Below are 27,027 nucleotides of genomic sequence, written 5' to 3'. Positions count from 1 at the left end.
TAATGTGGCCCATGCCCTAGTTTTTTAAGGCCAGGTTGACTGGGCCGGGCCGCTAATTAAAATGATGGACAAAGAACCTAATGGACCCATGACAGCCAAAAACTATATTAAGCAAATGAATAAACAAAACGAAGTCTAAAGAAAAGCCTCGAACCAGTAAGTGCATCTAGAAGGGTCGACTTTTCGCAACCAGATGGACCCATGATAGCCAAAAACTCGCCTGGTTGGGCGCACCATTGAGCCCCCTTAAAATTGTGCGTGCACCCTCTTTCCCATGAGCTACGACACATAGGTTGGTCCACGCTAGTGACACACCGGAACCAGACGAGCCTAGTCGATCCATATCCCCTTGAACCAACTGGTGCTTGGTCCTGCCCATTTCGACACTGCTCCCAGAAGTGGGCTTGGAACGAATATTGCTTGGTTGGGGAGTTGGTGCATGGAGGTGGAAGAAGCGCTTGCTGGTGCCCGATGCAGCTTCCTCAATATCAGAGACTCTTAGGCTCGGGTTTCTTTGAAATGGTTTCGGTGTAATTTTATCAAGGGAGGTGTGGTCTTCGAATTCATGTTGGAAGGGAGGGTGGCTGAGGAGAGGGTTTGGGGATTGTGTTGGGCTCGAGCTCGGCATCCATTGTGGGACAGAACGGAGTGAGGCCATCGAGAATGAGAGAGAGAGGGAGATCAACCCAACTTTAGAAGAGGTCGAGACAGATAGGCTGCTCTCTAGAACAGATTGGGAAACAACTCAAACATGAATCATAACTCTTGAAAAAGATTGAAGGAGGAACTAGAATAGAGATTGAGAGGGGGGAGTAAGGGGAATCGGGTTGGGAAGACTAGTCTAATTGCTTTATACTCTAAGAAAATTAGATATGGCCGCTGGTCCCACCTATTTAATCTCAAATCAGTACATTTTCTGCATGAAAGGCGGCAGCCGAAAGGTATGACCAGTTTGGCGGCTCCCCTTTTTTTCCACAACTGCCCGCTTCTCGAACGATTATAGCACTGGACAAAATGTTGTTTGCTGAAATTATTCTGTAGGGGAAATTATTTTATGCGGGTTGGAAGGCATTTTTACAATATTCAGTCTAGAAGTATAAAGCATCCATCTTAAAGATTGATGCAAATTGGTGGGCCATTTAAAAACAAGTGTAACTAATTGTGCAAATGTTTTTTTCATATAATTATTATTTTTAGTTTTCAATTTTTTTTTTATATCTATAAAATTCATGTTAAATGTTATATATTCTCTAAAAACTAAGATCAAACTATATTTAAAAATATATTAATTGTCCGGCCAACATTTCTACGTCACATAACTCGCCGCATAGAAACCGTATCCGTGGTAGAGTTTATATCCCCAAGATTTTGAGATCGAAACTTTTAAGACGTGTACTTCTCCTTACCGGGTTGTAATTGCGGACAGGCGAGCTGTTACTGTGAAAACAAAAGGGCCCCTCAATAGGGGTGGTCATGGTGATTTACATAGAAAATGTATTCATTTCGTTATAAATGAGTAGAAGCTCTGTCCGTGCACAATTTTGTCCAAACTCTATTTGATCGATCATATGGTATGCATCACCGTTACTACGTCATACCGTCTCCGTTTGCATCACTCATCTTTTCATGGTCCCCAAATGAAGGACACGGTTTCTATGCTGCCAGAAGCCAAATGGTAGAAATGCGAGTTTGGCAATAATTATATTTTTTAAATATAATTTGATCTTAATTTTTAGTTTAATATATAATCTTTAACATGAAGAACATGAATTAAGAAAACATTTGGACAGTTAATTACATTTGTTTTTAGGTGGACTACCTATCCATCTTTATGGGTCGTTTGTAACCTATTATATAAAGGAAAAAGTTTCTATCATGTTGTAATCATAAAAGGTAGAATTATAGATGCACCTCAAAAACCATCATAGAAGGTTGTTTTAACATTGAAAAAACTTTTAATTGATCATCTCGATATTGAGATGCATGAATATGAAAAAAAAAAAATTGAGTCCCAAAAATAGTGTACCTTGCAACATATTATCTTGACTATCTATTTTTAAGATTTTCATATGTTTATAGATCTACTTGATTTTAATGATTTTTGGAGTTTAAAATTTTATAATTAGATATAAAATGGATTTTTGGATAATCCTTAGAATTTTATATCTTCTTTTTAAAAAAATATTCAAAATTTAAAATTTATCAAAACTTACATCAGGGAAACTACATTATAAGCGATCAGAATAGTATCCAAATCCACTTCCCTCTAAGCCAATAAATCAACCATTTCATTTGCCTCCATGTACACACGTGCTAAGGAAAGAGTCAAAGATGACATCAAATCAAAGATTTGCAAGCCCTTCAATTTAAGTTTCCAAGGGAAATGTTGTTCTTCCTTACAACATTTAATAACATTCAGTGAATCCCCTTCAATAATAAATCTACCTCCACAATTTTTGGTCACTAATAATTTCAAACCATGGAAGATAACAAGTAATTCATCATGGTTTGTCGTAGTAACTCCACACGGGTCGGCATATGCAACTATTACATTTCTTTGCTAATCATGGACCACTCCACCAAATCCAGTTGGGCGTGGGTTGTCCAAAGAGCTACCATCAAAATTTAATTTTAAAATACCTTGGTCTGGTGGCTTCCATCTAACGCTTGGTCTATTTCTAGGCACATCCAGTTGAAATAGATTAGAAAGATTAATCATAACATCGGTCTTAGATATTCCCCTTCCTTCCTTAGTAACTAACAACCAAGACCATAGAGATAGTTTGATGTTGTTTAACACCCTTTCAAAGCTACAAACCACCCCTTTAAATGTTTTCTGGTTCCTCTACAACTATACTTCCCACAAGATAACCCCCCGTAGAATCTTTCAAATAGATCCTCCAATTTTCGATAAAAGCACTTTCATTTGAGTTATCAAATCCAAAGCCTATTGTGGTAAGATTAGATTTATCCCCATCATTTGAAAACACCACCACCAAATTTTGGATATGAATAAGCAATAAATAAACAAGTGTGCCTCAGACTCGTCATCTTCCTTATACATTAAGTACACCTTCGTGATTATCTTCCCTCTCTTAATCAGATTATCAACACTAAGAACTTTATCTTGAGCCGCTAACCAAAGGAACACTTGCACTATATGAGGAAGACGTCATCTCCAAATTTACGAAATCTTAGGAAGATTCCATCACACTCTATCAAAGAAGAGAAGTTTGTAAACAGATTTGACAGAAAACTGCACATTATTTTCTATTTCCTACACCAATTCGTCCTCATTATGTTGCATGATAACCATATGCTCAAGGTTCTGCAAAATGTTGATGAGCGGCAGATAAAGATAACTTTGAATTCTATCATAAGGGAAGGTGATGTTCCAACTAATCTTATCACCTCTAACTTCTACTAAAATGTAGCTTGGGGGTACCTGACCTTTTCAAATAAAAGAGGAAAAGCATATTTTAAGGGTAGATTTCCCAACCACTTGTGATGTCAGAAAGATACCGAAACTCTCGAACCAGCCAAGTACATAACATCACGATCTACCACCTGCTTCAATAAGTTTTTACATCCAAATTATATGTTATGATAAATTTTGGTGGTGTGTTGGATTGTTTAAGGTTGCAACCTTATAGAAACCACAATGTTATATAAATATGAATAGCCTAGTATTGACCCCTCATTAATAACCTAGTATTGACCGCTTATGAGTTGTTTGGCTGCATTTCATAAAGGATGAAGTTTCTATAGGGCTGCTGCTCTATTTGTTGAAGTTTGGCTGCGGCCATCAGCACGGTCCATATGCAGCCATCAACACGGTCCATATATTTGGACGGTACATATTTTACACAGTAGCGAATGAAGGAAACTGGGGCTTCCCATTCTCGAGTTTACTCTTTTTTTTATAATTATTTTATCTTACCATCTTGCTACCTACTTTTGGGTGGTTTCCCTCACTAGGAGAGTGAATGGAAGCTGATAAATAGAACACCCTCTCAATAGTTTTCCTTCGTGCGCGATTTCTCTCCATGGAATGTAGGTCTCTCTACCTTCTTTCATTATAACCTACTCTGAAGAATCCATGCACCACCCAGATGAGAGAGAAAGTAGACATGATAGAGAAAAAGGAGAGAAAAGAGCCTTTAGTTGCTTGGTTTGAGATTCCATAGTTATTGAATTGAAGTCTCCTTTTGAGTTCTTTGGAAGCATTTTGAGGGGTGAAGATTGGCTAAGGTTTCCATTGTCTAAAGCCTCATTTGTCATATCCATAAGAAAAACGCATATACAACACAGAGTGATAGAGCGTCTATGTTTCTTTTTGCAAATACAAAATATGAAATTAAAAATCATAGAGGTCCTTTGATTATGCCAATTTCACTTTACTAAATTGTTCTTTCATGTCAAATTAAGAACCTTGATTTGGGGAAAAAAAACCTAATTCAAGATAGCTCTCTATTAAAACCATGCGCACTCGATGATCAAGTGTATGATTCAGTGCTAGCATCTCATGTTACTTCAAACTTGCAGGGTAAACCAAGGAAAATAGGACACCAGAAGAAATTTCCCTTTCTTATCTCTCTCAAACTGGTTTATCATCTTCTCAATGGTCTCCATCTACTCATCGAAATCTCTTCAAATTTTTTGTTTTTCTTATAAACTTATATGGAGATTAAATGGAAAAAAAAATTATGAATCCAACGATATAAAACATATCCCTTTCCTAACATGCACAATAATATGATCTCAAAATAGTTAACAGATAATCTCTCCTGACCATGAAGGGTCTGCGTCATATTAACTACTTGCTAGGGCTATCCAACCTCATACTTTATATTTACCCGGGAGATCCAACTTCCATGTTTCTACAAAACCAGCTTCTTTCGTCATTGCCCAAAAGAAGAAGAGAAAGATGAAAGCAAGAACATCGACTGATAACTTCGCTGTCAACGAGGATCAATGAAACCAGACGTCATCTTAACATCCAACCGGCACAGATTCATTTTATCTTTTCTTCTTTTTATTTTTGAGCAATAATGTAGCGGACATAGAATCGTTATGAGTTGTACACAAAGGAGACTAAGGCATCGGATCCAACACCTTTGTCACTTGCTTGCGATGCCGAACCAGAAAGCCCCTCACCACCGGCCTTGCCTTCTCGCTAAGTTTGAGGATTCCCAAGAACATAAGCCTATAGAAAACCACCATGCCCATCAATATGCCCAAGTCCACCCACTTGGAGTACCCCATCTCCATTTGCCATGTCTCTCTCAAATTGCTCTCGCCTGTTATGGTGGCTGGCCCTTCGACTAAGCCATTAGGGAAAGCAAGAACCTCAAACTCGTTCTTGTATAAACCTTGGTTAGCATACTTATGGAATGAGATGTAAAACATTGGGTACTTCCAAACGGGCTTAGGCAAGTCGTTAGGTAGTCGGAAAAAGCCACCGTTCAGTATCATGATGGCTTGGACACCGGCACCGGTGATGATGCCCATGAAGAAGTTGGGGACAAGACTCGCAACGAGGATCATAAGGCTTTCTACGAGCATCATGCACACAAAGAGGACTAGAGCAAAGTAGAGGAAGTGTTTAGCTCCATCTTGAAGGTGCGCCAGGTAGTAGGCGATGGCTCCTGGGAATAGAGTGGTGAGGAGGAGGTAGGGGATGGAAAAGAGGGTGTTCCCGATGACGTAGGTACCCACGTCGTAGTGCCCATTTAGCCTCTCACGCCCAAAGATCTGTGAGAGTGAGGATCAATACACGAGAGCGAGCGCGAGAGAGAGAGAGAGGGTCTCTAGTTAATTGCATCTCAGGTTATTAGGTGACAATAAGTTATTAGGTCTCTAGTTAATTGCATATCATTAATGGAGTTGAAACCCCTTATAAAAACAAATTATCTCTATAAATATTTGAGGGTTTTTTTTTAAGTTATTTACATAGACCTTAAAATTTTAGGTAAAATACTAAATGCTCTACTTATATACGAAAATTACAAAGAAAGTCGTTCAACCTTATTTTTTTTTTTAAAAAAACTTGCTCCTCTGTCAAATCAAATTTAAAATATTTTTTTTTAGTGTTTTTAGTTTTTCCGTTAGTAGGGTAGTTCCCCAAACTTTAAGGCACGGCCCTCTGAATGAAAAAACTAAACAAAAATAAAATAAAAAATCAGGTTGACTAAGGGGCGAGTTTGATAAAAAAAATAAAAAAAAGTTGGTCAACCAACTTTTTTTGTAATTTTCACATGTAAATGGAGCATTTCGTATTTTACCTAAACTTTTAAGTTTTGTTCGTAAATCACTCTTTTATTATGTCAATTAGATAACTCTTTGAAAATATTCTCAAATTGTTCTTGTATGGCATTTGGAATGTGAAATAAATTAAGGGTATTTTTGTAATTGACCTCTAAGAGACCTCACCTGAATTACGAAAATACATGTAGTTTGTTCCACACTAGTTGTTCCTCATTACTAAAACTGAAGAATGTAAATACAAAATAACTTGGGATATTTTCATCATTCTGATGGGTCTCTTGAGGGTCAAATTACTAAAATACCCATCATATTCGTCATTCTAAATATTTGACAACCACAATATGGGTATTTTTTTTTAAAATTCATAGGATGTATCTAAGTGAAATGATAAAAAAACATATGCCCTCAAATGTTAATATAAATTATTTGACCCCTTTCAATGATTTTATTAGCAGTTTCATCCCCTTTAATGATATTTTCCCATTCATTTTGCATGGTTTGGTTCGAAAAATTTTGAAAAGTAAGAAATTTAGCACCTTTGTAAGCATTAGTGTTAGTTCTAGTCTTATTTTTGGTGGATTTCTTCGTGACTTTGGTCAATATTGTTGCTCAGATATTACTTCACACCATCATTATCATCACTAGAGCCTTATCCAAACTATTTGGGGTTGGCCACACAAGTCAACAGAACGAAAATTGGAAGTGCCTTGGGGTTTGAGTGAATTAATTTTGAGGAGGTATCTAATGGAAATCTTAACCAATGCAGTGGGTAAGGATTAAGGCTTGGGTGTAACTGGTTAGCAATTGACATTTGCAATGCTTGTTCTATTCCTATTGTTTTCTCTACCTATTTCCAACAGTTTCTATTAAAAAAGGAAAAAGTATACATGCGTAATTTTTTCATGTAGTTGTTAGCATATGCAAATATTTTCACATTAGAGCCTACCCCAAGTTTTTATTGAGGCATGATGAAGGTTTATGGGCCTCAATCTTATGCTTTTAAAGAAAGCTTTATTTTTGATATGTCAGATGTATTGTATAGTTTTAGTAATCCTATTTGTATTGGGGGGAATTTTAATTTCATTTGTTGGCTTGAAGAGACTTGTTTTGGGGGGGCGATTAATTCGGCCATGAGGGTTTTTAATAGGTTTATAGAGACCCATTCTTTAATTGATCTTCCAATCTCGGGGACTGTCTATATTTGGTCCAATGGAAGTTTGTCTAATCTATCTATGTCTAAGTTAGACATGTTTTTGGTTTCTTGAACTTGGTCTAATACCTTTCTCCTTGCGTTTGTCAAAGCTTTACCTCGGTTATCTTCTGATCACACCCCAATTTTACTAAGTTCCATTACCTCCTTGAAGGGGCCAAAACCGTTTAGATTTGAAATTGGGTGATTGCATGATAAGGAGATTGTAAGTCTCAAAACAATTTGGAAGTTGATCTTAATATGGAAGAGCCTAAGAGTACCCTGATGTCTTTTCGCTACCTGGAGATAAGTCCCCTACCCCTGATGACTTTCCCATTATTTTTATCCAAAGATTATGGAGTTTGAGGTGGTTAGCGTTTTTTTTAGAAGAGGTGGGATTTTTAAATGGGTTATTTCTATTTTCATTGCTCTGATTCCTAAAAAGTCAGTAATTGAAAGTCTAGGGGACATCAGACGCATTAGCCTTTTTACATGTCTCTATAAAACAGTTGCAAAGGTTCTAGCAGATACATTGAAAGTGGTGTTTCCCTTAATTTTCTCAGGACCTCAATCTGCCTTCATCAAAGACCGAATGTTCACAGACGGTGGTTTGGTGGCTCATGAGTATATCCCTTCGAGAGTGTTGGATGGAATTCCAAGGGTTGTGATCAAATTAGACAATAAAAAAAGCATATGACATAGTAGAGTAGGGCATTCTGTTAGAAATTATGATGAATATGGTATGGACTTTTGTGAGAAATGGAGAAGTTTGACTTTTGGATGTTTATCCTCTGCGCACTTCACCATTCTTTTAAATGGGAGCCATTCTGGCTTTTTTACTGCTTCCAAAGGATTACGTAAAGGTGATCCCTTATCTCCCTTCTTCTTTATAATCTATGCATAGTGATTTAGCCTTCTGGTGCTGAATGTTGGGAGTAGGGTTAACTTTTTTGGTTTTAAGGTGGAAAACGAGGGGCCTTCTATATCACATTTACAGTATGCAGATGATACTCTTATCTTTTTCGGGGCTGAGGCTCAACACGTAAATAATATTGCAATGTTTTTGAGATGATGTAAGGTATCTTTAGGTCTTAAAGTGAATTTCGAAAAAACCTACGAGATTGGAGTTAATTGTGATGATTCAATGGTTAGGGAATTAGCAAAGACTATGGGTTGCAAGTCGGATCACTTGCCAATCACGTATCTAGGTATTCCTATTTCTAATGGAAGATTACTGGTGGTTGTTTGGGATAAAGTTATCCACAGAATTCAATTTAAGCTGGTTCTTTCGAAGTATAAGTATTTATCCTTAGGAGGTGGGATAACTTTGTTACAAGCTTGCTTGACAAATTTACCTATGTACCAGATGTCCCTCATTGAGATTCCTTCTTCAATGGCTAGGAAAATTGAAAGTGTGATGAAATTTTTTTTGTGGGAATCAACTGATGTTTGTAGGAGATATCATCTTTTGAGGTGGATAAAGTTTGCACACTTAAAAGTGAGGGGGACTGGGTCTTAGGAAAATAAAGTTGGTTAATCAAGCATTACTTTATAAATGGTGGTGGCGAAGTCTTCTATTTAAGGACTAGTTATGATTCAAAGTGGTGGTAGCTAAGTATGGTTTAGATAACTTCAGTATGTGGATTCGGTTAAGGAATGGTAATTGGGATGTCTCGTTCTTCCAGAGATCTATTAAGTTTTGTAAGCCATTGATCCATCCGAATGTGTGATGGAATTGGGGAGTGGAAATGTGATCTCATTTTGGCACCATAAGTAGATTGGTGATTATCCCCCAAAATATGTGTTTCCTAGGGTATTTGCTGGAACAGATAATCTTAACGATGTGGTGTCAGATATGTTTGAATTAAGGGGGGGCCAGATCACATGAGATATGCACCTTCCTTATAACAGGATTTCAGATGAGTTATTTGCCCAGATAAATTTTCTCTTGGAGGTCCTGAACCCAGTTAATGTTCTTCAAATGGCAAAAGACGAGGTAGTTTAGGAGATTGAGTCTGATGGCATCTTTTCAGTGAAGTCAATGTATTGCCTTGTATTCCATAATCATTGGAGATGGTCGAAACCGGAAGTTGCTCAAATTTGGAAGTGGAAGATACCTCATAAAGTTCAAGCATTTTTGTGCTTGGCTATTCAAGATAAGATATTCACTGTAGATAATTTTATTAAAAGGGGGAAGATCCTCTCTAATGTATGTTTAATGTGCAAGGGGAATTATGAAACAGGTGATCATCTGTTTCTACATTGCCCTTTCATTTCTAGAATTTGGTCTTGGTTTGTTTTACAAGTGGGGTGTTCGACAGTATTCCCCAAACAAATGATAGGAATTATTTCTAATCTCTCTCTACCTTGGCTGCTGCAGTTAGGAAAGTTGATCTGGCAAATAGTTAGAGGAGTTGTCATGTAGGAAGTGAGGAAAGAAAGAAATAGAAGGACATTTGAAGAGATTGGTTTATCCATGGAAAGGGTCATTGAAAAGATTGTGCATATTGTGTGGTTGTGGCTATCTACTGCTAAAGGAGGGGAGGATATGGTGGAGGTGGATATTAGGAGAAATCTACCAAATCTGTTTCAGATGGGATTTATCAGAAGAAGGCCGAAAGTCAGTTGGGTTCCGCCATTGGAAGGTATTTTCAAACTAAACTTTGATAGTTGCTCATTGGGAAATCCGAGTTTAGCGGGCTACGAAGGAGTAGTGAGAAATTATGAAGGAACTATTTTGTTTACATATACGGGTCCTCTCGGTGAGACTACAGCCATCAATGCAAAGTTCTATGCACTGATTTATGAGCTGAAATTATTCATTGCAAGAAACGTGGGATCCTCATGTGTGGTAGAAGGCGATTCCTTGAATATTATAAGGTGGTGTAAAGGAGAACAAAAGGATGATTAATTCGCTTGATAAAAAGGGTGCTTTGTTGTTTGAGACTATTGTCTTTAATGATGTAATCTCCTTTGAGTAGTTTTTAATAAAGTTAGAGAACTTTTCATTGAAGTTTTTTATTTAGGTTCATGGTCCCCCAATTCTTGATGTCTTCTTTAGTGTTCTAATTGAGCCATCATTTATACATTCTATTGGATTATCATTATCATTGAGGCGTGAATTCCTCATTTGGTTTTTTGCAAGGGGTGAGTGATCACTCAACTCCTTTATGATTATCTTTTTCACTTAAGTTTTTATGTTTCTTTTCAGGAGTTAGTTCTGTAGTAGGCTCCTTCTCAGTGCTTAAGCTCGGGTGAGGCTCTCACACAAGAAGAGTGACTAAGTTAATATTGGATGACCTTATGGCATGTTGGGAGTTAACAAACAAGGGCTCAATCTCGTTAACTGCCCCTATTGTGTCATCTTCATGAGAGGAGATTGCCCCTATTGAGTAGTTTGATGGGGTTGTACCTGCAGGGGTTTATGTTCCGTTAGGAAGTTGTTCTTCATGAGCTGAACTTTCTTGATATGAGGGTGCCCCGGTTATCGAAGTTGTGCTCTTGCCCCAGTTAAGCTCTAGAAATCTCTCCTCTTGAGAAGGTGACCTAATTTGGTCCTCAGCTTTTAATTCATCATCCCAGATGGGTGGATCATCTAGGAAGTCTTGTGAAAACGGCCCGGGTGGGGCCTCTTATAATTTCCAAAAGGTCAACTTCTTTTTGGCTTGGTTGAAGGGGCGGTTGGATCAGGATTTGTGGTATGTAGCTTGTATAGACTGGCTGTTGGGCCTATGTAGCAGGTTGCCTCAAGGATTGAGCCTGGGGAATGTGTTGAACTTGGTGTGCCGGTTGTTGCCCTATAGACTCACCTGAGTTGAATTGGGCCAATGCAGACCTGTCTATCAGAGTTTGGACTACGTGGCTATGTTAAAAAGCCGGCAGGATAAGATCACCACTTGATTAGGATGGTCGACTCGAGCTGCGATGATGACTAGACATCTGACCTTGGGTGGCTAGGTCTATCTGCCCTTGACCTTGACTGGATGATCTATCCCTAGGGTTAGTGTATTCTCTTGTTTCAGCACCGCACCAAAAGAGCGAAGGATGGCCATAACTACTACCAGACAGAGTATACCGTCTATGTAGTCTTGGGCTCGAGTGATGATAAGAATTAGACCCCTGGCCCGTATTGGGTTGGATTAGTAGGGTAACACCCCTAGGGTTATATTGGTTTGGGCCAACATGTTGGAGGTAGCATATAGCTTGAGCTTCCGACCTGACTTGCCTAGATTGACTATATTGGATGGTGTGCACCTTGGGATTATCTTGATATCAAGTTAGGTCAAAACTCTGACCTTTATTGGTGCTGGGTTGCTTGGGTAGACTTTTCCTAGTTGTGTGTGAACTCACTTGCCCACTAATTGGCTGATTGCTAAGATTGAAATGTTGGGCTGCTAATTGAACATCGGGGTTGACCCGGCTGACTCAGAGATCTGGGTCGGGGCCTTACTCTTGGTGTACGGACTAGATTTAAGGCTAACCCCCATGTCTTGGAGGATTGCCTCTGGCGTAACCCCTTGAGTGTTCAAGGTATTACGGAACCTATTAACCTGTTGGCTCGTGACTTCCAAATGATGGCCCTAAGGGTGGCTTGGATGGCTAAATACGGCTCCACTTGTTATATATTCAAGGGAAGTAAATGTACATTATATGCTATTGCGGGAGCACAACATACCTACTTGTTATACATTCTTTTTGGGAAGGTAGTGATCCATCCGAGGACAATTAAAGGTTGGACGAGATGTTGAAAACTTCAAATAAAAGGGTGGGACCTTGTCCCGGAGTCTCCAAGTCAACAACAACACAAACTTATACTTGTTATTGATGTTTTGCCAGCTAATGATAATGATTAAATAAGGCATTAATGTCTAATGTTTACAAGGTAAGTAATGAATAATTATTATAATATGAATGTGTGTAAATATATATATATATATATATATATATATATATATATATATATATATATATATATATATATATATATAATTATTTGTATATTTATTAATTTACAAATGTAATATAAGGGTGCGGTTTGTATAGAGTCGAGACCCAAAACAATCAAGTAGAGCACACCTTCAAATAGTGTCGAGAAATGTGGTTTTAATACTAACAATCTTTGTGACAACCTTAAAATATATTTTCATCTTTAATTATAAAATTCAAAGCATCAAAAATAGTGTAGATCGAGCAGATCCATGAAAACTTGAAAATCTTTTAAATTGAAGGTCAAAAAATGTGTTACAAGATGCACTTTTTTAAAACTTGAAATCCATTTTTTTCTCATGTCCATACATTTTGATGTCAAGATGATCAATTTGAGGATATTTGGGCATCAAAACATCCTCTTATAGTAAAAATGTTTAGGTGGGCTCTAATTTGATTGTTTAGAGCGTCGGCTCTATATAAACTATTTCCATAATATAATTATATTTCAACTTTATAATAGACAAAATTGAAAGTAATCTGGATCCTATATATAGTTTTGGATTTGGTTCCAAATTTGAATATTTGCAATCCAATCGGATCTAGATCTGGGTCCAATGTATACTTTTAATATTTGGATCCAAACGCAATCCAAAAAATTCTCGTCTCTCAAGAGGTGTCTTACTTATTTGGAGATGTCAGCTAGACGAGCAAGGACTTGGTTGGCTATGGTGGAATTGTAAGAGTTGACTAAGATATCAATCGCCTTAGCAGCTTCGGTTGCCTTGGCGTCGGGACCTTGTTCAATCTCCTAAGGAAGTTAACAACTTCTTAGCAACAAGCAACAACCTCGGACTAACACACACCCACACTACTGCTGCAACTAGCCTTGGCTCAGGCAAGGTCCGAATCTAAGAATTGTATTCTAGGCATGGGGCAGCTTGAAAAAGTATTGGGCTGGACTTGGGCCAAAATATAAATATAGATAATATATATTCTCCAGTCTGGTAAAGGATGGCCTGGCCCGGCTCAAAAATAATTGGAGCCCAGTGGGCCACTAGGCTGATTTCTTAGGAAAAATATCAAAATAGTGGTTGAAACCCATTACCATGTCAATAAAGGGGGTCATAAGATTACAAATTACAATTGAGAGCATGCTTTTAAATTCTGTATCAATCATGTATTTTTTTAAAAATAATATTGAAAAATTCACAAATTATCTTTATTTGATGTTGGGAAGCCATATTATTAAGAGGTAATTTGATAATTTTACCCCCAAAGAGGCTTTAACCGAATGACATAAGTTTCTCTTTGGGGATAAAATTACCAAAGTACACCAATTGTTCTTTGGACATAAAAATTATTACAGTGTCCCAATTGTTTAGGCTTCCCAACACTGAATAGGAGCAATTTGGGAAATTTTCAACATTATCTTTGAGAAAATACTTGATTGATATGAAAATTTAAATGCATATTCCCAAATGCAATTTGTAATCTTTTGACCGCTTTTTAATGATATTGCAAAGGGTTTTCAACCTTGGTCGTACCCAGCCTAAAAGCTCATCCACCTGCCCTTTCCATTCGAAACCTTTCCCACATATGCACATAAGATAGAGAGCTTGTGAATATTCCCATTACTTTTTTTTTTTAGATCACATATTCCTGTTACCTTGACCCCCCAACCCCCAGTCCTTGTGTGCATTGCGTCTTGTAAACCTATCTCTTGAATGGTTATCTCAGCCCTCCCTTTCTTTTGAGAGCTCGACATGGTGCTTGGCAACTGGAGTTGGGCTGAGTAGTACACCTCTTTTCATACTGTTAGAGTGCTCATGAGTGCATCATTCTAGGTCACATAAGCCTATATCCCAAAAATTAATTGAGCTTATATATATATATATATATATATATATATATATATATATATATATATATATATATATATTCGAAAATAGTTGGGATAAGGCTCAAAAGATGATAATTAGCAATTAGTTGTGATTGGTGCCCGTGGTCCCCTACATCTGATGTGCATGGTTTATCTTGCACAATAGCAACATGTATGATCTTCTAAATAATGAGAACGGTATGAGGCCTTGGCAGTAGTATTGTTGAGCTCCATTATGAGGTCTCTATCTCCATTCTCACCAAAGGTTAGGGGCCCAAATCCATATTGACTAACTTGTCTTACCCTTTTTTTCTTTTTCTTTTCTTCTTTTTTTTTTTTTCTAAATAATGAAAGGTCGAGATTAACTCTATCTAGTTGAGTGCCCATCATCAAGAATTATGGTTTATCTTGACTCTTTTTTTTTTGGGTAATGCAATGGAAAAGACATGCCCTACCCGTTTTACCCGTTTTTTCGATAAATTGGGGAGCTTACATTTTGAAGGTGTTACATTATGGTTTATCTCGACTCTTTTTATTGGGTAATTTAGTGGAGAACACAGGCCCTACCCATTTTTTCAATAAATTGGGGAGTTACATTTTGAAGGTGTTAATTAGGGGTGTCAGTGGTAGGAATGGATACTGCGATGTGGTAACTGGGTGTGCGTATGCTACTACCACGACCCCAGCCCCTTTCCTAGGTTTATCTCGACTCTTCTGTTCCTATATGAACCACAAATGTTCCCATGGTGTACCACATACTAATAAGAATTTTTTGGAACCATGGTCCTTAGTGTGCAGCCTAACCAAAGTAAAATCCGGAGTTAATGATTTGCAGCAGCTAAGTTATGTCCATAGTCCATACCGAGGTTCCATATGCCGGTGTTTTTTTTCGACCATTGATAAGGATCTCCCCTGTTTGCACTATGTTAGAACCAGTGGTTTAAACAACAGATCTGTGCCCCAGATATGGCACCTTAAAAACCCATTTGGATCGATGAATCGGCGATCCGGATCGGGATTCGGTCCTATTAAGCCTTACAAAAAATCCAAAAACATTATGAAAATTCATTATAAATGTTAGTTTTTAAGAATCTAATAAGAAATAGGGGTATTACATTACTAACTTTCCTTTTTAATCAATTTGTGAATAATTAAGATATTCTTTCCCTGTATGAACTTATGTTAAACATTAAATTTATATCACAATATAAAAAACATTGAATTACCACGGATAAAGTATATAATCATACATAGACTATAATAAATAATGAATTAAATCGACAAAAAATGGCTACTAAAATCTCGAATTGGCGGAAAAACCTAATCCACTAAAAAAAAAAAAAACCAAATTATTACAACCTAACTAACTATAATCCAAAATTATTACAACCTATCTAACTATAATATTATATATTGCAACGATAATTGTTGGTTTATATTTTATTATATAAATAATAGAAAATTTAAAGTATTTTATAATATCATTTAATTTAAAATGTATTATTGACAATTGTAAGAAAAATAATACATTACAAGATTCATAATGCAAATAAATAGATAAATAAAATATTTTATTATCAATATATATGGAAGAGATTGTTAGAGGTAGAGAAATATTTCAAATGTGTATGAATAATATCTTAAAATTAATATTTCTAAGTTTATGTTAAAGCTTACCATTTTATAAAAGTAAAAATTATAAATAGATCAGTTATTCCTAGTTTTTATTGAAAAACATTTGTTGTATTAAGAAATATCGTTTATTTTTTTGAGAAGAAATAGTTGTATTGTTTTTTTACGAGAAAATATGATATTTGTTTTATTACTTTTTTTTTTTGACAAGAAAAAAAAAAAGATGTTAGATTACCTTTTTTTTTGGCTTGTTGTATTACTTTTTATTTTCTTTATTTCTTTTATCATATTACTTTTTTCATTTTAGTTTTTTTTTTAAGATACAAGTAAAAACCTATCTTTTTTTTTATTTTTTTTACTTTTTTTATGAAGATTAATTTTAGTTTTTTTTAAGACAAAAGTGAAAAAACCTATCTTCTTCTTTTTTTTATGATATTGTTTTTAATTTTTTTTTATGATATTATTATTATTATTATCGAAGGTATAAATACTTTTACAAAAGCTTTAACGTTAGCGTGATGGAGAGAAAGGGTACACCAGTTCTGATATTTCTAAAAAAATTACCAAAATGTTCTCAGGGAACGACTCGCCATGTGACTTCACTAAGCGGCCGGACTTCTCTAAGCGGTTGGAATCGCGCCATGTGACTTCACTAAGAGGCCGACTTCTCTAAGTGGCTGGAGTCGCGATTTATGACATAATACGGGCGATTTATGACATAATAGGGGCGATTTACAATTCAAAATCACCGATTGTCCGATCCTCGCGATTCACGATTCAAAATCGCCGATTCACCTCTAGGATCGGACGATTCCCGATTTTGCAGAAGAATCGAAGCGGGGTTCCCGACATGGGAACACGATTCAAAATCGCCGATTCTCCTCTAGGATAGGACGATTCACGGTTTTGCAGAAGAATCGACACGGGGTGCCCGATTCCCGTGTCGACTCGGGCAATATGTGACTCGCCGATTGCAGAAGAATCGACACGGGGTGCTCGACACGAGGTGCCCGATTCCCATGTCGACTCGGGAAATATGCGACTCGCCGATTATTATAATCCTGGTTAAAACCTCCCTAACAAAACGGAGACATGAAATCAAAATATAATGAATGAGAATTTACATAAGCTTCCTGTGAAAAAAGGAATATCAAGTGCAAATAAAAACTTATAATCCTTAAGTTGTTCCCTATTTTGTAATATATTTCTCACAAAACTTAAAAAAAAATGCCATAATTTTGTCCTCTAAATCCCTTTCCTCTAATGGAGATATCATGGCAAGAGAGAGCCTCTTCGATTAACTAAAAAGAGAATGAAATGGTATACATTTTAGTAAAAGGGAATGGCTAAAATGCCCATGAGACAAACCAGAGAAGAACATTGAGAAGACAATTTGGGTTAAGAACATTTAGAAAGACAATTTGGGTGACAAAGTATGACATTTACCTTTTAGAAAGACAATTTGGGTGACAAAGTATGACCTTTACCTTTCATACAAGGTGTTCGTAATCATTTTAGACCTTATATGTAAAATCAAGGTAATGGAGATTTCCATTATTGGGGCTCAAAGTCTTGAATTTTTTTTTAAAATTTTGTGACAAGCCGAAGTTTTTAAAATTTTGTGATAGGCCAAAGTTTTTAAAATTTTACGTGTCATGACTAGGAGTGATTGTATGAAAAATTAGTTTGCTTGGCAGTTTCGCAAATAATAGAAGACAATATTCTCAAATTTTTGGCACATTAGTGCACCATCTCGATACATTATTTGCCCCTTATTGATAATAATTAGTGTACATTCTTATTTTGGGATCTCTAATTTCTAAGGGATTTTTGGGTTATTTTTCTAGATTTTTCTAAGCGGTTGACTTACAGAAGGCTAGAGGGGTTTATATAGGCTTCAAGCCGGTGTCTAATCCAATTAGAATTGGGAGTAAATCTATCTTTAGGCTTTGATGATAGGAAATGATTAGTTGATTGGTCAAAGTAATTAGACTTCTACAGGTTCTAAGATTTTAGAAAACTCCCAAAAAAATACTTTGAGAAGTAAAATCAAAAGTTCGGCCAATATCGAAAAGCGTTAGTTTGAACCAATGGTTTAAAAACCGGATCGGTGACCCGGATCGGGCTTTTCAAAAACCGATCCGGATCGGCGAATCGGAGATCCGGATCGGCGAATCGGCGATCCGGATCGGAATCGGGTGAATCGGTCAGAATAAAGCTTCAAAAAAATCCGAAAAAATTATTAAAATTCATTATAAATATTGGTTTTTAGGAATTCAATAAAAAATGAGGGTACTCCATTAAGAATTTTCATGTTTTTGAATGAATATGCGAATATTGATATGTTCTTTCCCTGCATGAACCGCCATTCAGCATTTAATTTACAGTATTTCGTGCTCATCCCTACACTGTTGCTGTTGGGAATCGATATGTGAATAATATGGCTGGGATAGCGTGACCTCAAAATCATCATCTCTCTCGTTTTCTCTTTGAATAATATGGATTAAAAAAAAAAAAAAACAAATTTTCAAAAAAATCGATCATGGATTAAAAAAAAAATCACAAATTTTCAAAAAATTCTATCATGGATTACAAAAAAAAATTCGATCATGGATTAAACAAAAAAAATCACAAATTTTCAAAAAATTCAATCATGGATTACATAAAATTCGATCATGGATTACAAAAAAAAACAAACAAAAAAAACAAAAAATTCAATCGTGGATTACAAAAAAAGAAAAAAATAGTTCGATCATGGATTACAAAAAATTCAATCATGGATTACAAAAAACTCTATCATGGGTTACAAAAAAAGCAAAAAACAAAAAATTCAATCATGGATTAAAAAAAACAAACAAACATTTCGATCATGGATTACAAAAAAAAAACAAACATTTCGATCATATATTACAAAACATTCGATCATGGATTACAAAAAATTCTATCATGGGTTACAAAAAAAAAAAAAAAAACAAAAAAATCGATCATGGATTACAAGAAAAGAAAACAAACATTTCGATCATGGATTACAAAAAATTCTATTATGGGTTACAAAAAACCAAAAAATTCGATCATGGATTACAAAAAAATCTATCATGGATTACCAAAAAAAAAAAAAAAAAAAAAAAAATTCCGTACGGAATCGCCGATTCACTGTTCGGACTCGCCGATTCCGTACAGTGAATCGGCGATTCACTGTACAGAATCGTCCGGTTCTCTCTAGAACCGGACGATTTCCGATTTTTGGGCTATCCGGTTCCTTTTTCACTATTTCCGAGTCGAACCGGGCGAGTCCGGTTCGACTCGGCGTTTTTTAAAACGCTGGTTTGAACAGTACTAGCTTCGCAAAAAATTCGATCCAGTTTTGTGTTTGCGACAAAATATCGCATCATTGAGCCCAATGGGCCAAGTGGCGCATATTGTAGTACTGGCTTGATCGAGCCCAAGATTTCCTAGATGATGCTAGACAACTTCCTGATCCCTTTAATGGTAGTTTGATCCAATTTGGAGGTGTTTATGTGATTCTGATTTGAGGTTTTCGAAGGTTTGTATGTTGTTCTGGATAAGTACGGATCAATAACAATACATTTAAGCAGATTTGGATTGGATTTCCAAGATTGCGTTAGATTTGACTAGATTTGATAGCTGGGGAAATATTCCTTGGGGATTCTTAGAGACTGTGGATTATTGGACTATGGTGTGCCTATGAAGCTAATGTGGTCCGCAAGGGTTTAGAGTTATAGTTTTATGGGACTTCCCTTAGGGCCGTTTGGGTACCTGGAAATCTATTACATGACAATCGATTACTAGGAAATATGATATTTCCACCGTTTGGGTAAACTTTATAGGAATGAAATGAAAAGAGATTAGCCGAGATTTCCCCAAAAGTCATGAAACACATTACACACGATCAAAGGTGAAAAATCTATGGGGTGCTTGACAGATAATATTTAGAAACTCTATCCTTGCTTAATAAAATGCCAAACCCGTCTACTTGGTTTGCATAAGTGCGCTTTCCTTCTCTATGCTCGTCCCCTCTCTCTTAAACCCTAATAAGTGGTTTGCGTAAGGTGCTCCTTCTCTCTTTAATCCCTTTCTTTACATATGTACTTTTTTTTTAAGCCCTTTTATCTTTAAGCCCCTTTCTCTCATATCTATTTTTTTTTTTTTTTAAAGCCCCCTTACCCTCTCATCTAGACTTTTTTCTTTCTCCCTCTCTCCTCAGCATATCCATTCTCCTTAGCATATCTAATCAATGAGAAATTATAGAAGACAATTATAATAAAAATTTTTACCCAACATAAAAAATTATACAACACAATTATAATAAAAAATTTCACTCAACATAATCCTCATAAGAGATTAGTAAAAACTTAATTGAAATAAGATACACCTTTAACTTGTGCCATAGAGATCCTTAATTTGGTATCATAAATTTATTACTTAATTAAAATTATATAGATAGATATTTGAAAAATTTCTATAAAAAATAAATAAAAATAAAGCTTATCCTAATAAAAACATATTATTTCAATCATATTATTCCAATTACTTATCATGTTGAAACCAAAATCTAATCATGTTAGAAGACATGTGATTCCATGTAAGTGCCAAATGCATGCAAAATAAGTAAGAAATTTTGTGATAATGACTTTATAATGGTATAAGTTATTATTAAAAAATCTTTTTGGAATGGTGATGATGTTATTATTAGAAAATCTTTTCAGAATGATGTTGTCACACCCCAAGAATTTACAATACTATTATTCCTGAGATGTGACGGACAAAACATATATACATCTATTGATAGGACAAATTTACAGTGGCGAGGTCTTACATAGTAAATAAAGAAAGCTAGCACAACAACAGTATCTTCCAAGGTTGATCTTGACTAGCACTCAAAATAAATCCGTAGTTATCCTGAAAAAATGTTTACCATAGTTTGATGAGTTTGGCTACTCAGTAAGTGATCATCATAATCCTAAAAATAATCATGATTGAAAGATATCAATATTTTCCAAAATGAGATCTATTAACAGAAATGCATCAACAGTTTCACTTTCAATAAATGCATAATTAAGTATAATCCGAGTAATTGAAATGCTTATAACACTTTTAATGGCAGTACATAATTCAAAGGATTTCACAAAATACCCTACTGGCGTCCCAAGTAGGTCACCTATATACCCCATCAGCGTCCTGATGGGTCCACTTAATCCCTATCGGCGTCCCAGATAGGTCCACTTAATCCCTGCAGGTCCACTTATACCTCACCGGCGTACCGGATGAGTCCACTTAATCCCTACCGTCGTCCCAGATAGGTCCACTTATACCTCACCGGCGAACCGGATGAGTCCACTTGCATACTTAAATTATTTCTAAGTCTCTTTAAACATTCGAAAGCAGCAATATCATGTACTCAACATATCACTGAAACCATTAATATGAATTTCACTTAAACCATTAATAACAGTCACTCTCTATAATATTTCAAAAATAACCAATCAAATATTTTGGGCTCAAATTTAGAAAGGTAGCAGTTTGTAAAGGCATTCTAGAATAATTGCCAATTTAATATGTATAGAAAAAAAAACTCTTATAAAAATTCAAGAATACGGAATTATCACAATTTATGGAATATCAATTCACAAATAAACATTTCACAACAATACTATAATCAATTGCAAAAATGTCAATTTTTAAATAATAAGGCAGTCATTTGCACATGAATTTTACAATGTCTAAATATTCAAAACAGTAGAAAGAAATATCACAATTTTACTAAAAGCAGAAATATCACATTTATTTCTAACAATAGACAAGAAAAATAAATAAATTTATTTTTCTAATTTACAGCATTCAAAATTTCTAACATAGATAAAATATCACAATTTTTATTAAAAAGATTATTTTTGAAGATAATGAGGTCACGTGCGCATAAACTTTATCGCGCCTAAAATTCATGATAATAAGCAGAAATAATTATTTCATTTTATTTTTAAAAAGAATGGATTATTTTTCGAGACAATGAGGTCACTTACACACAAAACTGATAAAATAAAGATCCTAGACGGAAATATCACTATTTATTAAAAATAGACTATTTTTCAGAAAGACGATGTCACTTACCCACAATTATTTGAGAGGGAGCTTCTGATAAAAAAAATCCGGTTCGAGAGAGAAGTTCACTGTGTTTCGACCAGAGAGAGAGATCTCAAAATTTTGTTTTAGGGTGGGAGTACTCACTATTTAAATTCTTATAACGTATTATTATATTGTTTTATTACGCTCTACCTCATACCTGAGGTGTCGCGTTAAAAGCAGACTTTTATCGTACAAAAACCACGTCCGCTAACGGACGTTGCCAGCTGCAAGCAGCAGGAGGCAAAAGCAGGCAAAAGAAAAAAGTAAAGGCAAAGGCAAATCTTTTGAAAATAGTGATGGTCCTCAAGGACCATCATATTCAAACAGAACATCACCTATTTAAAAGCATATTTTCTCCTTTTTCTTTTTTTTTTTTTGAAATTTTAGGATTGTTACATTCTTCGCTCCTGAAAGAAATTTAGTCCTCTAAATTTGTGCACCTGATTACTGAAAAAGATAGGGGTATTTTTCTCTGATTTCGTCTTCTCGTTCCCAAGTCGACTCTTCTCTTGAATGGTACTGCCATAATACACGGACTAAAGGAATCTCCTTGTTACGCAACACTTGCACCCTTCTATAAAATTGGCTGCTCAATGAAGGATAGGTCCTTCCTGATCGGTAAAGGTTCATATTTTAAGATATGGGACGGGTCGGGCTGATATTTTCGTAGTGAAGATACATGAAAGACATTATGGACATTTGCCAATTCGGGTGGTAAGGCAAGTCTATAAGCGACACCTCCGATTCTTTCCAGGATTTCAAATGGTCCGATGTAACGTGGGCTCAACTTTCCTTTCTTGCCGAATCTCATGATGCCCTTTATTGGTGAGATTTTTAGGAAAACTCGATCACCTTCCTCAAATTCAAGATCTCTCCTTCGGTTATCGGCATAACTCTTTTACCGACACTGAGCTGTCCTGAGCCTTTCACGAATTAATGCTATTTTATCTGTGGTTATCTGGACAATTTCTGGCTCCAAAAGCTTTCTTTCACCAACCTCGTCCCAACATATGGGTGACTTGCATTTTCTTCCATACAGGGCTTCATGTGGTGCCATTTGAATACTGGCTTGGAAGCTATTATTATAAGCAAACTCAATCAGGGGTAAATGGTCATCCCAGCTTCTTGTAAGGTCAATAACACAGGCCCTCAGCATATCTTCCAAGGTTTGGATGGTCCTATCCGATTGTCCATCAGTTTGGGGGTGAAAGGCAGTACTAAAGGTGAGTCTCGTCCCCATGGCTGACTGTAGTCGAGCCCAAAATTTAGAAGTAAACCGAGTATCCCTGTCCAATACAATACTGACAGGAACTCCATGCAATCGCACTATTTCCTTAATGTACAACTGAGCCAGTCGATCCAAAGTGTACGTCGTGCGAATCGGTAGAAAGTGGGCAGCTTTGGTTAACCGGTCCACAATGACCCAAATGCTATCATGTCCTGAATTTGTTCTAGGCAAGCCAGAGACAAAATCCATAGAGATGTGCTCCCATTTCCATTCTGGCACCGGTAAAGGCTGCAACAACCCAGCGGGCCTTTGATGTTCAGCTTTTACTTGCCGGCATGTTAGGCATTTAGACACAAATAGTGCTACCTCTTTTTTCATATTATTCCACCAAAAGGTTTTCTTCAGGTCCTGATACATTTTAATACTTCCGAGATGGATTGTATAACGAGAATGATGTGCTTCTTCTAAGATAGCTTTCTTTACACTCTCATCATTTGGGACACAAACCCGACTTTTGAATCTTAGCAAATCCTCACTACATATAGAGAATTCATCTCTCTTTCCTTGCTTCACCTCTTCTATAATTGTTATAAGCTGAGGGTCTTTCTTGTGCCAATCGAATCTGTTGGATTAGTTGGGGTTCCGCCTTAATATTGGCAATCATACTTACCACACCATTAATGGACGGAGTTGGATGCCAATCCACTATTTCCTCTAACAATCGCATTTCTTGGATCATTAGATGAGCTCAGACTCCCGTAGATTTTCTACTTAGAGCGTCTGCCACAACGTTAGCTTTTCCTGAATGATAATGGATTGTACATTCATAATCTTTTAAAAAATCCATCCATCTTATCTGTCGCATATTTAAATCCTTCTGAGAGAAAAGGTATTTCAAACTCTTATGATCCGTGTATATTACGAATTGCTCACCATATAGATAATGCCTCCATATTTTCAAAGCGAATACTATTGCAGCTAGCTCCAAATCATGAATTGGATATTTTTTCTCATATTCTTTCAACTGTCTGGATGCATATGCCACTACTTTCCCATAGTGCATTAATACACAGCCCAAACCTTTATGTGAAGCATCACTATAAATCACAAATCCCCCACTTCCCTCAAGAATAGTTAAAATAGGTGCTGAAGTTAATCGAACTTTTAGTTCTTGAAAACTCTCCTCACATTCACTTGTCCACTCAAATTTGACATTTTTCTGTGTCAATCGAGTCAATGGGATTACGATTCGAGAAAATCCTTCTACAAATTTTCTGTAATATCCTGCCAATCCCAAAAAGCTTCGAACTTCAGTCACATTACTTGGCTGTTTTCAATTAACAACGGCTTCAACCTTTGAAGGATCAACTGATAGACCTTCTTTTGATATGACATGTCCTAAAAATGTCACTTGTTCAAGCCAAAATTCACATTTACTAAGTTTGGCATACAATTTCTTCTCTCTTAATATTTGCAATACCATTCTTACATGCTGCTCATATTCCTTCTGATTCTTGGAATAAATTAAAATATCATCGATGAATACCACAATAAATTTATCCAAAAAGGGCTTAAAGATCCGATTCATCAAATCCATAAATGCAGCTGGTGCATTGGTTAATCCAAAAGGCATGACTAAAAATTCATTATGGCCATACCTTGTTCTGAAAGCTGTCTTGAGTACATCTTCACTTTTAATCTTAAGCTGATGGTATCCAGATCTAAGATCAATTTTTGAAAACACTTGTGATCCTTGTAATTGATCAAATAAATCATCAATCCTAGGTAATGGATACTTATTTTTCACTGTCACTTGGTTCAACTGTCTATAATCAATACACAATCTCATAGTCCCATCTCTCTTTTTGACAAACAGTACTGGAGCATCCCAAGGTGACACACTAGGCCTGATAAAACCTTTATCTAATAATTCTTCCAATTGTTGTTTCAGTTCTGTAAGTTCTGCAGGAGCCATTCTGTAAGGTGCCTTAGAAATTGGTGCTACCCCTGGCAATAATTCAATGGAGAATTCAATTTCCCTGTCAGGCGGTAATCCTGGCAATTCTTCAGGAAAAACGTCAGGAAATTCTCGGATAACCGGCGTGGTATCCAAATTTATTTCTTCCTTCCTATCTTCTTTGATATAGGCAAGAAAGCCTTGACACCCTTTTCGAAGGAGGCGATTAGCTCGAATACAAGAGATTAAATATGATGGGGAGTCTTCTTTGACACCATTGAAGTAAAATACTGGTTGATTCGGAATACTAAAGGTAACAATTTTCTTATAACAATCAATACTTGCATGGTATGCAGAGAGCCAATCCATGCCTAAGATTACATCAAAATCTTGAATTTCCAGGAGTATTAAATCAACCAACAGTTCCTTTTCTTCTATCTTTATTACACATGATTTGTACACTATATTGGTGTTAATTGAATCTCCCATCGGTGTGGCTACCTCTAGAATGTATTCTAATTGTTCTGGTTCTACCTTTAAGTGGCATGCGAAGTGTTGTGACACAAATGAATGAGTAGATCCAGGATCAATCAAAACATAAGCTACTTTTTGGAAGATAGTAAGAGTACCTTGGATCACTGATTTTGAGGCCTGAGCGTCTTGCTTGGTAATCGTAAATACTCTTCCCTTCATCTGAGGATTTGGAGCTATCTCTCCCTGCTTTGGAAGCTGTTGTGTCTGTAAGCTAAGACATTGTTTAATCTGGTGTCCCAATTTTCCACATTTAAAACAGGCTCCGGTATTCCAATAACAAGGGCTTGATCCACGATTTTTCCCACATTTTCTACATGGTTCTATTGGGTTTTGAAATGGCGAGGGCCTTGGCTTCTTGTTTGGCCTTTCAAACTGTTGTCGATTAGATAATGTAGGTCTAACATGACTGTTCTGATTTTTCATCTTTTGGTAATCTTCAAAATCTTTTTCGACAATTTGGGCACGATCCACTATTTCAACATAAGTTCTAAATTTCAAGACTGATATTCTGCTTCTAATAGCTGGCCTGATACCCCTTTCAAATTTCTTCACCTTTCTTGCCTCATTATTAATCATATGCGGTGCAAACCTGGCCAATTCAGTAAACTTGGCCTCGTACTGTGCTACTGTCTTATTTCCTTGGATTAATTCTAGAAATTCCATTTCTTTTTGGTCTCGAATAAAATCTGGGAAATACTTTTCATTAAATGCCTCTAGAAATACTTCTCAAGTCAAGGTTTTATTTTCTTTGACCAATACTCCTTTTGCCATTCGCCACCAGTGTTGTGCCTCGCCTTCTAACATAAAAACTGCCAAGGCCACCTTCCTATCATCAGGACATTCCATAACCTCGAATATTTTTTCCAATTGCATAATCCATCCCTCGGCTTCCAGTGGGTTTACAGCACCCTTAAAAGAAGATGGGTTTAATTTCTTAAATTGTTCGATATTGCTACCACCATTTCCTGTAACTGACTGCCTGGGTGGATTGTTGTTTTCCATCTGATGTTGCATTAGAGCAACCATATTTTCCAAGGCTTTGTGAATTCCTTCCATATTGGCTTCAGCTATTCTGGATCCTGACTTTATCCCGGTCTGTACACACAATAAATGTGATTTTAAGTACATTCTTTTTAAATTTCCTAAGGATCTTAAACCTATTGCTCTGATACCATAATTGTCACACCCCAAGAATTTACAATACTATTATTCCTGAGATATGACGGACAAAACATATATACATCTATTGATAGGACAAATTTACAGTG

General features: G+C 36.2%; 1 protein-coding gene across 1 annotated transcript in view; it reads right to left on the bottom strand.

Annotated features, from left to right (window-relative positions):
- Positions 1 to 5,094: 5,094 nt before the first annotated feature.
- Positions 5,095 to 27,027, bottom strand: part of LOC110006407 (ABC transporter G family member 1) — a 42,219-nt gene continuing 20,286 nt past the window's right edge. The window contains exon 7 of the mRNA XM_088864608.1: positions 5,095 to 5,754. Coding sequence (XP_088720734.1) covers positions 5,095 to 5,754 — 660 coding nt within the window. The remainder of the gene's footprint in view (positions 5,755 to 27,027) is intronic.

The sequence above is a fragment of the Amborella trichopoda genome, chromosome 4, assembly GCF_054954075.1.
Source record: "Amborella trichopoda isolate Santa Cruz 75 chromosome 4, AtrichopodaSantaCruz75HAP2 v2.0, whole genome shotgun sequence".
Classification (NCBI taxonomy): Eukaryota; Viridiplantae; Streptophyta; class Magnoliopsida; order Amborellales; family Amborellaceae; genus Amborella; species Amborella trichopoda.
This window is presented reverse-complemented; position numbering and strand designations above follow the sequence as displayed.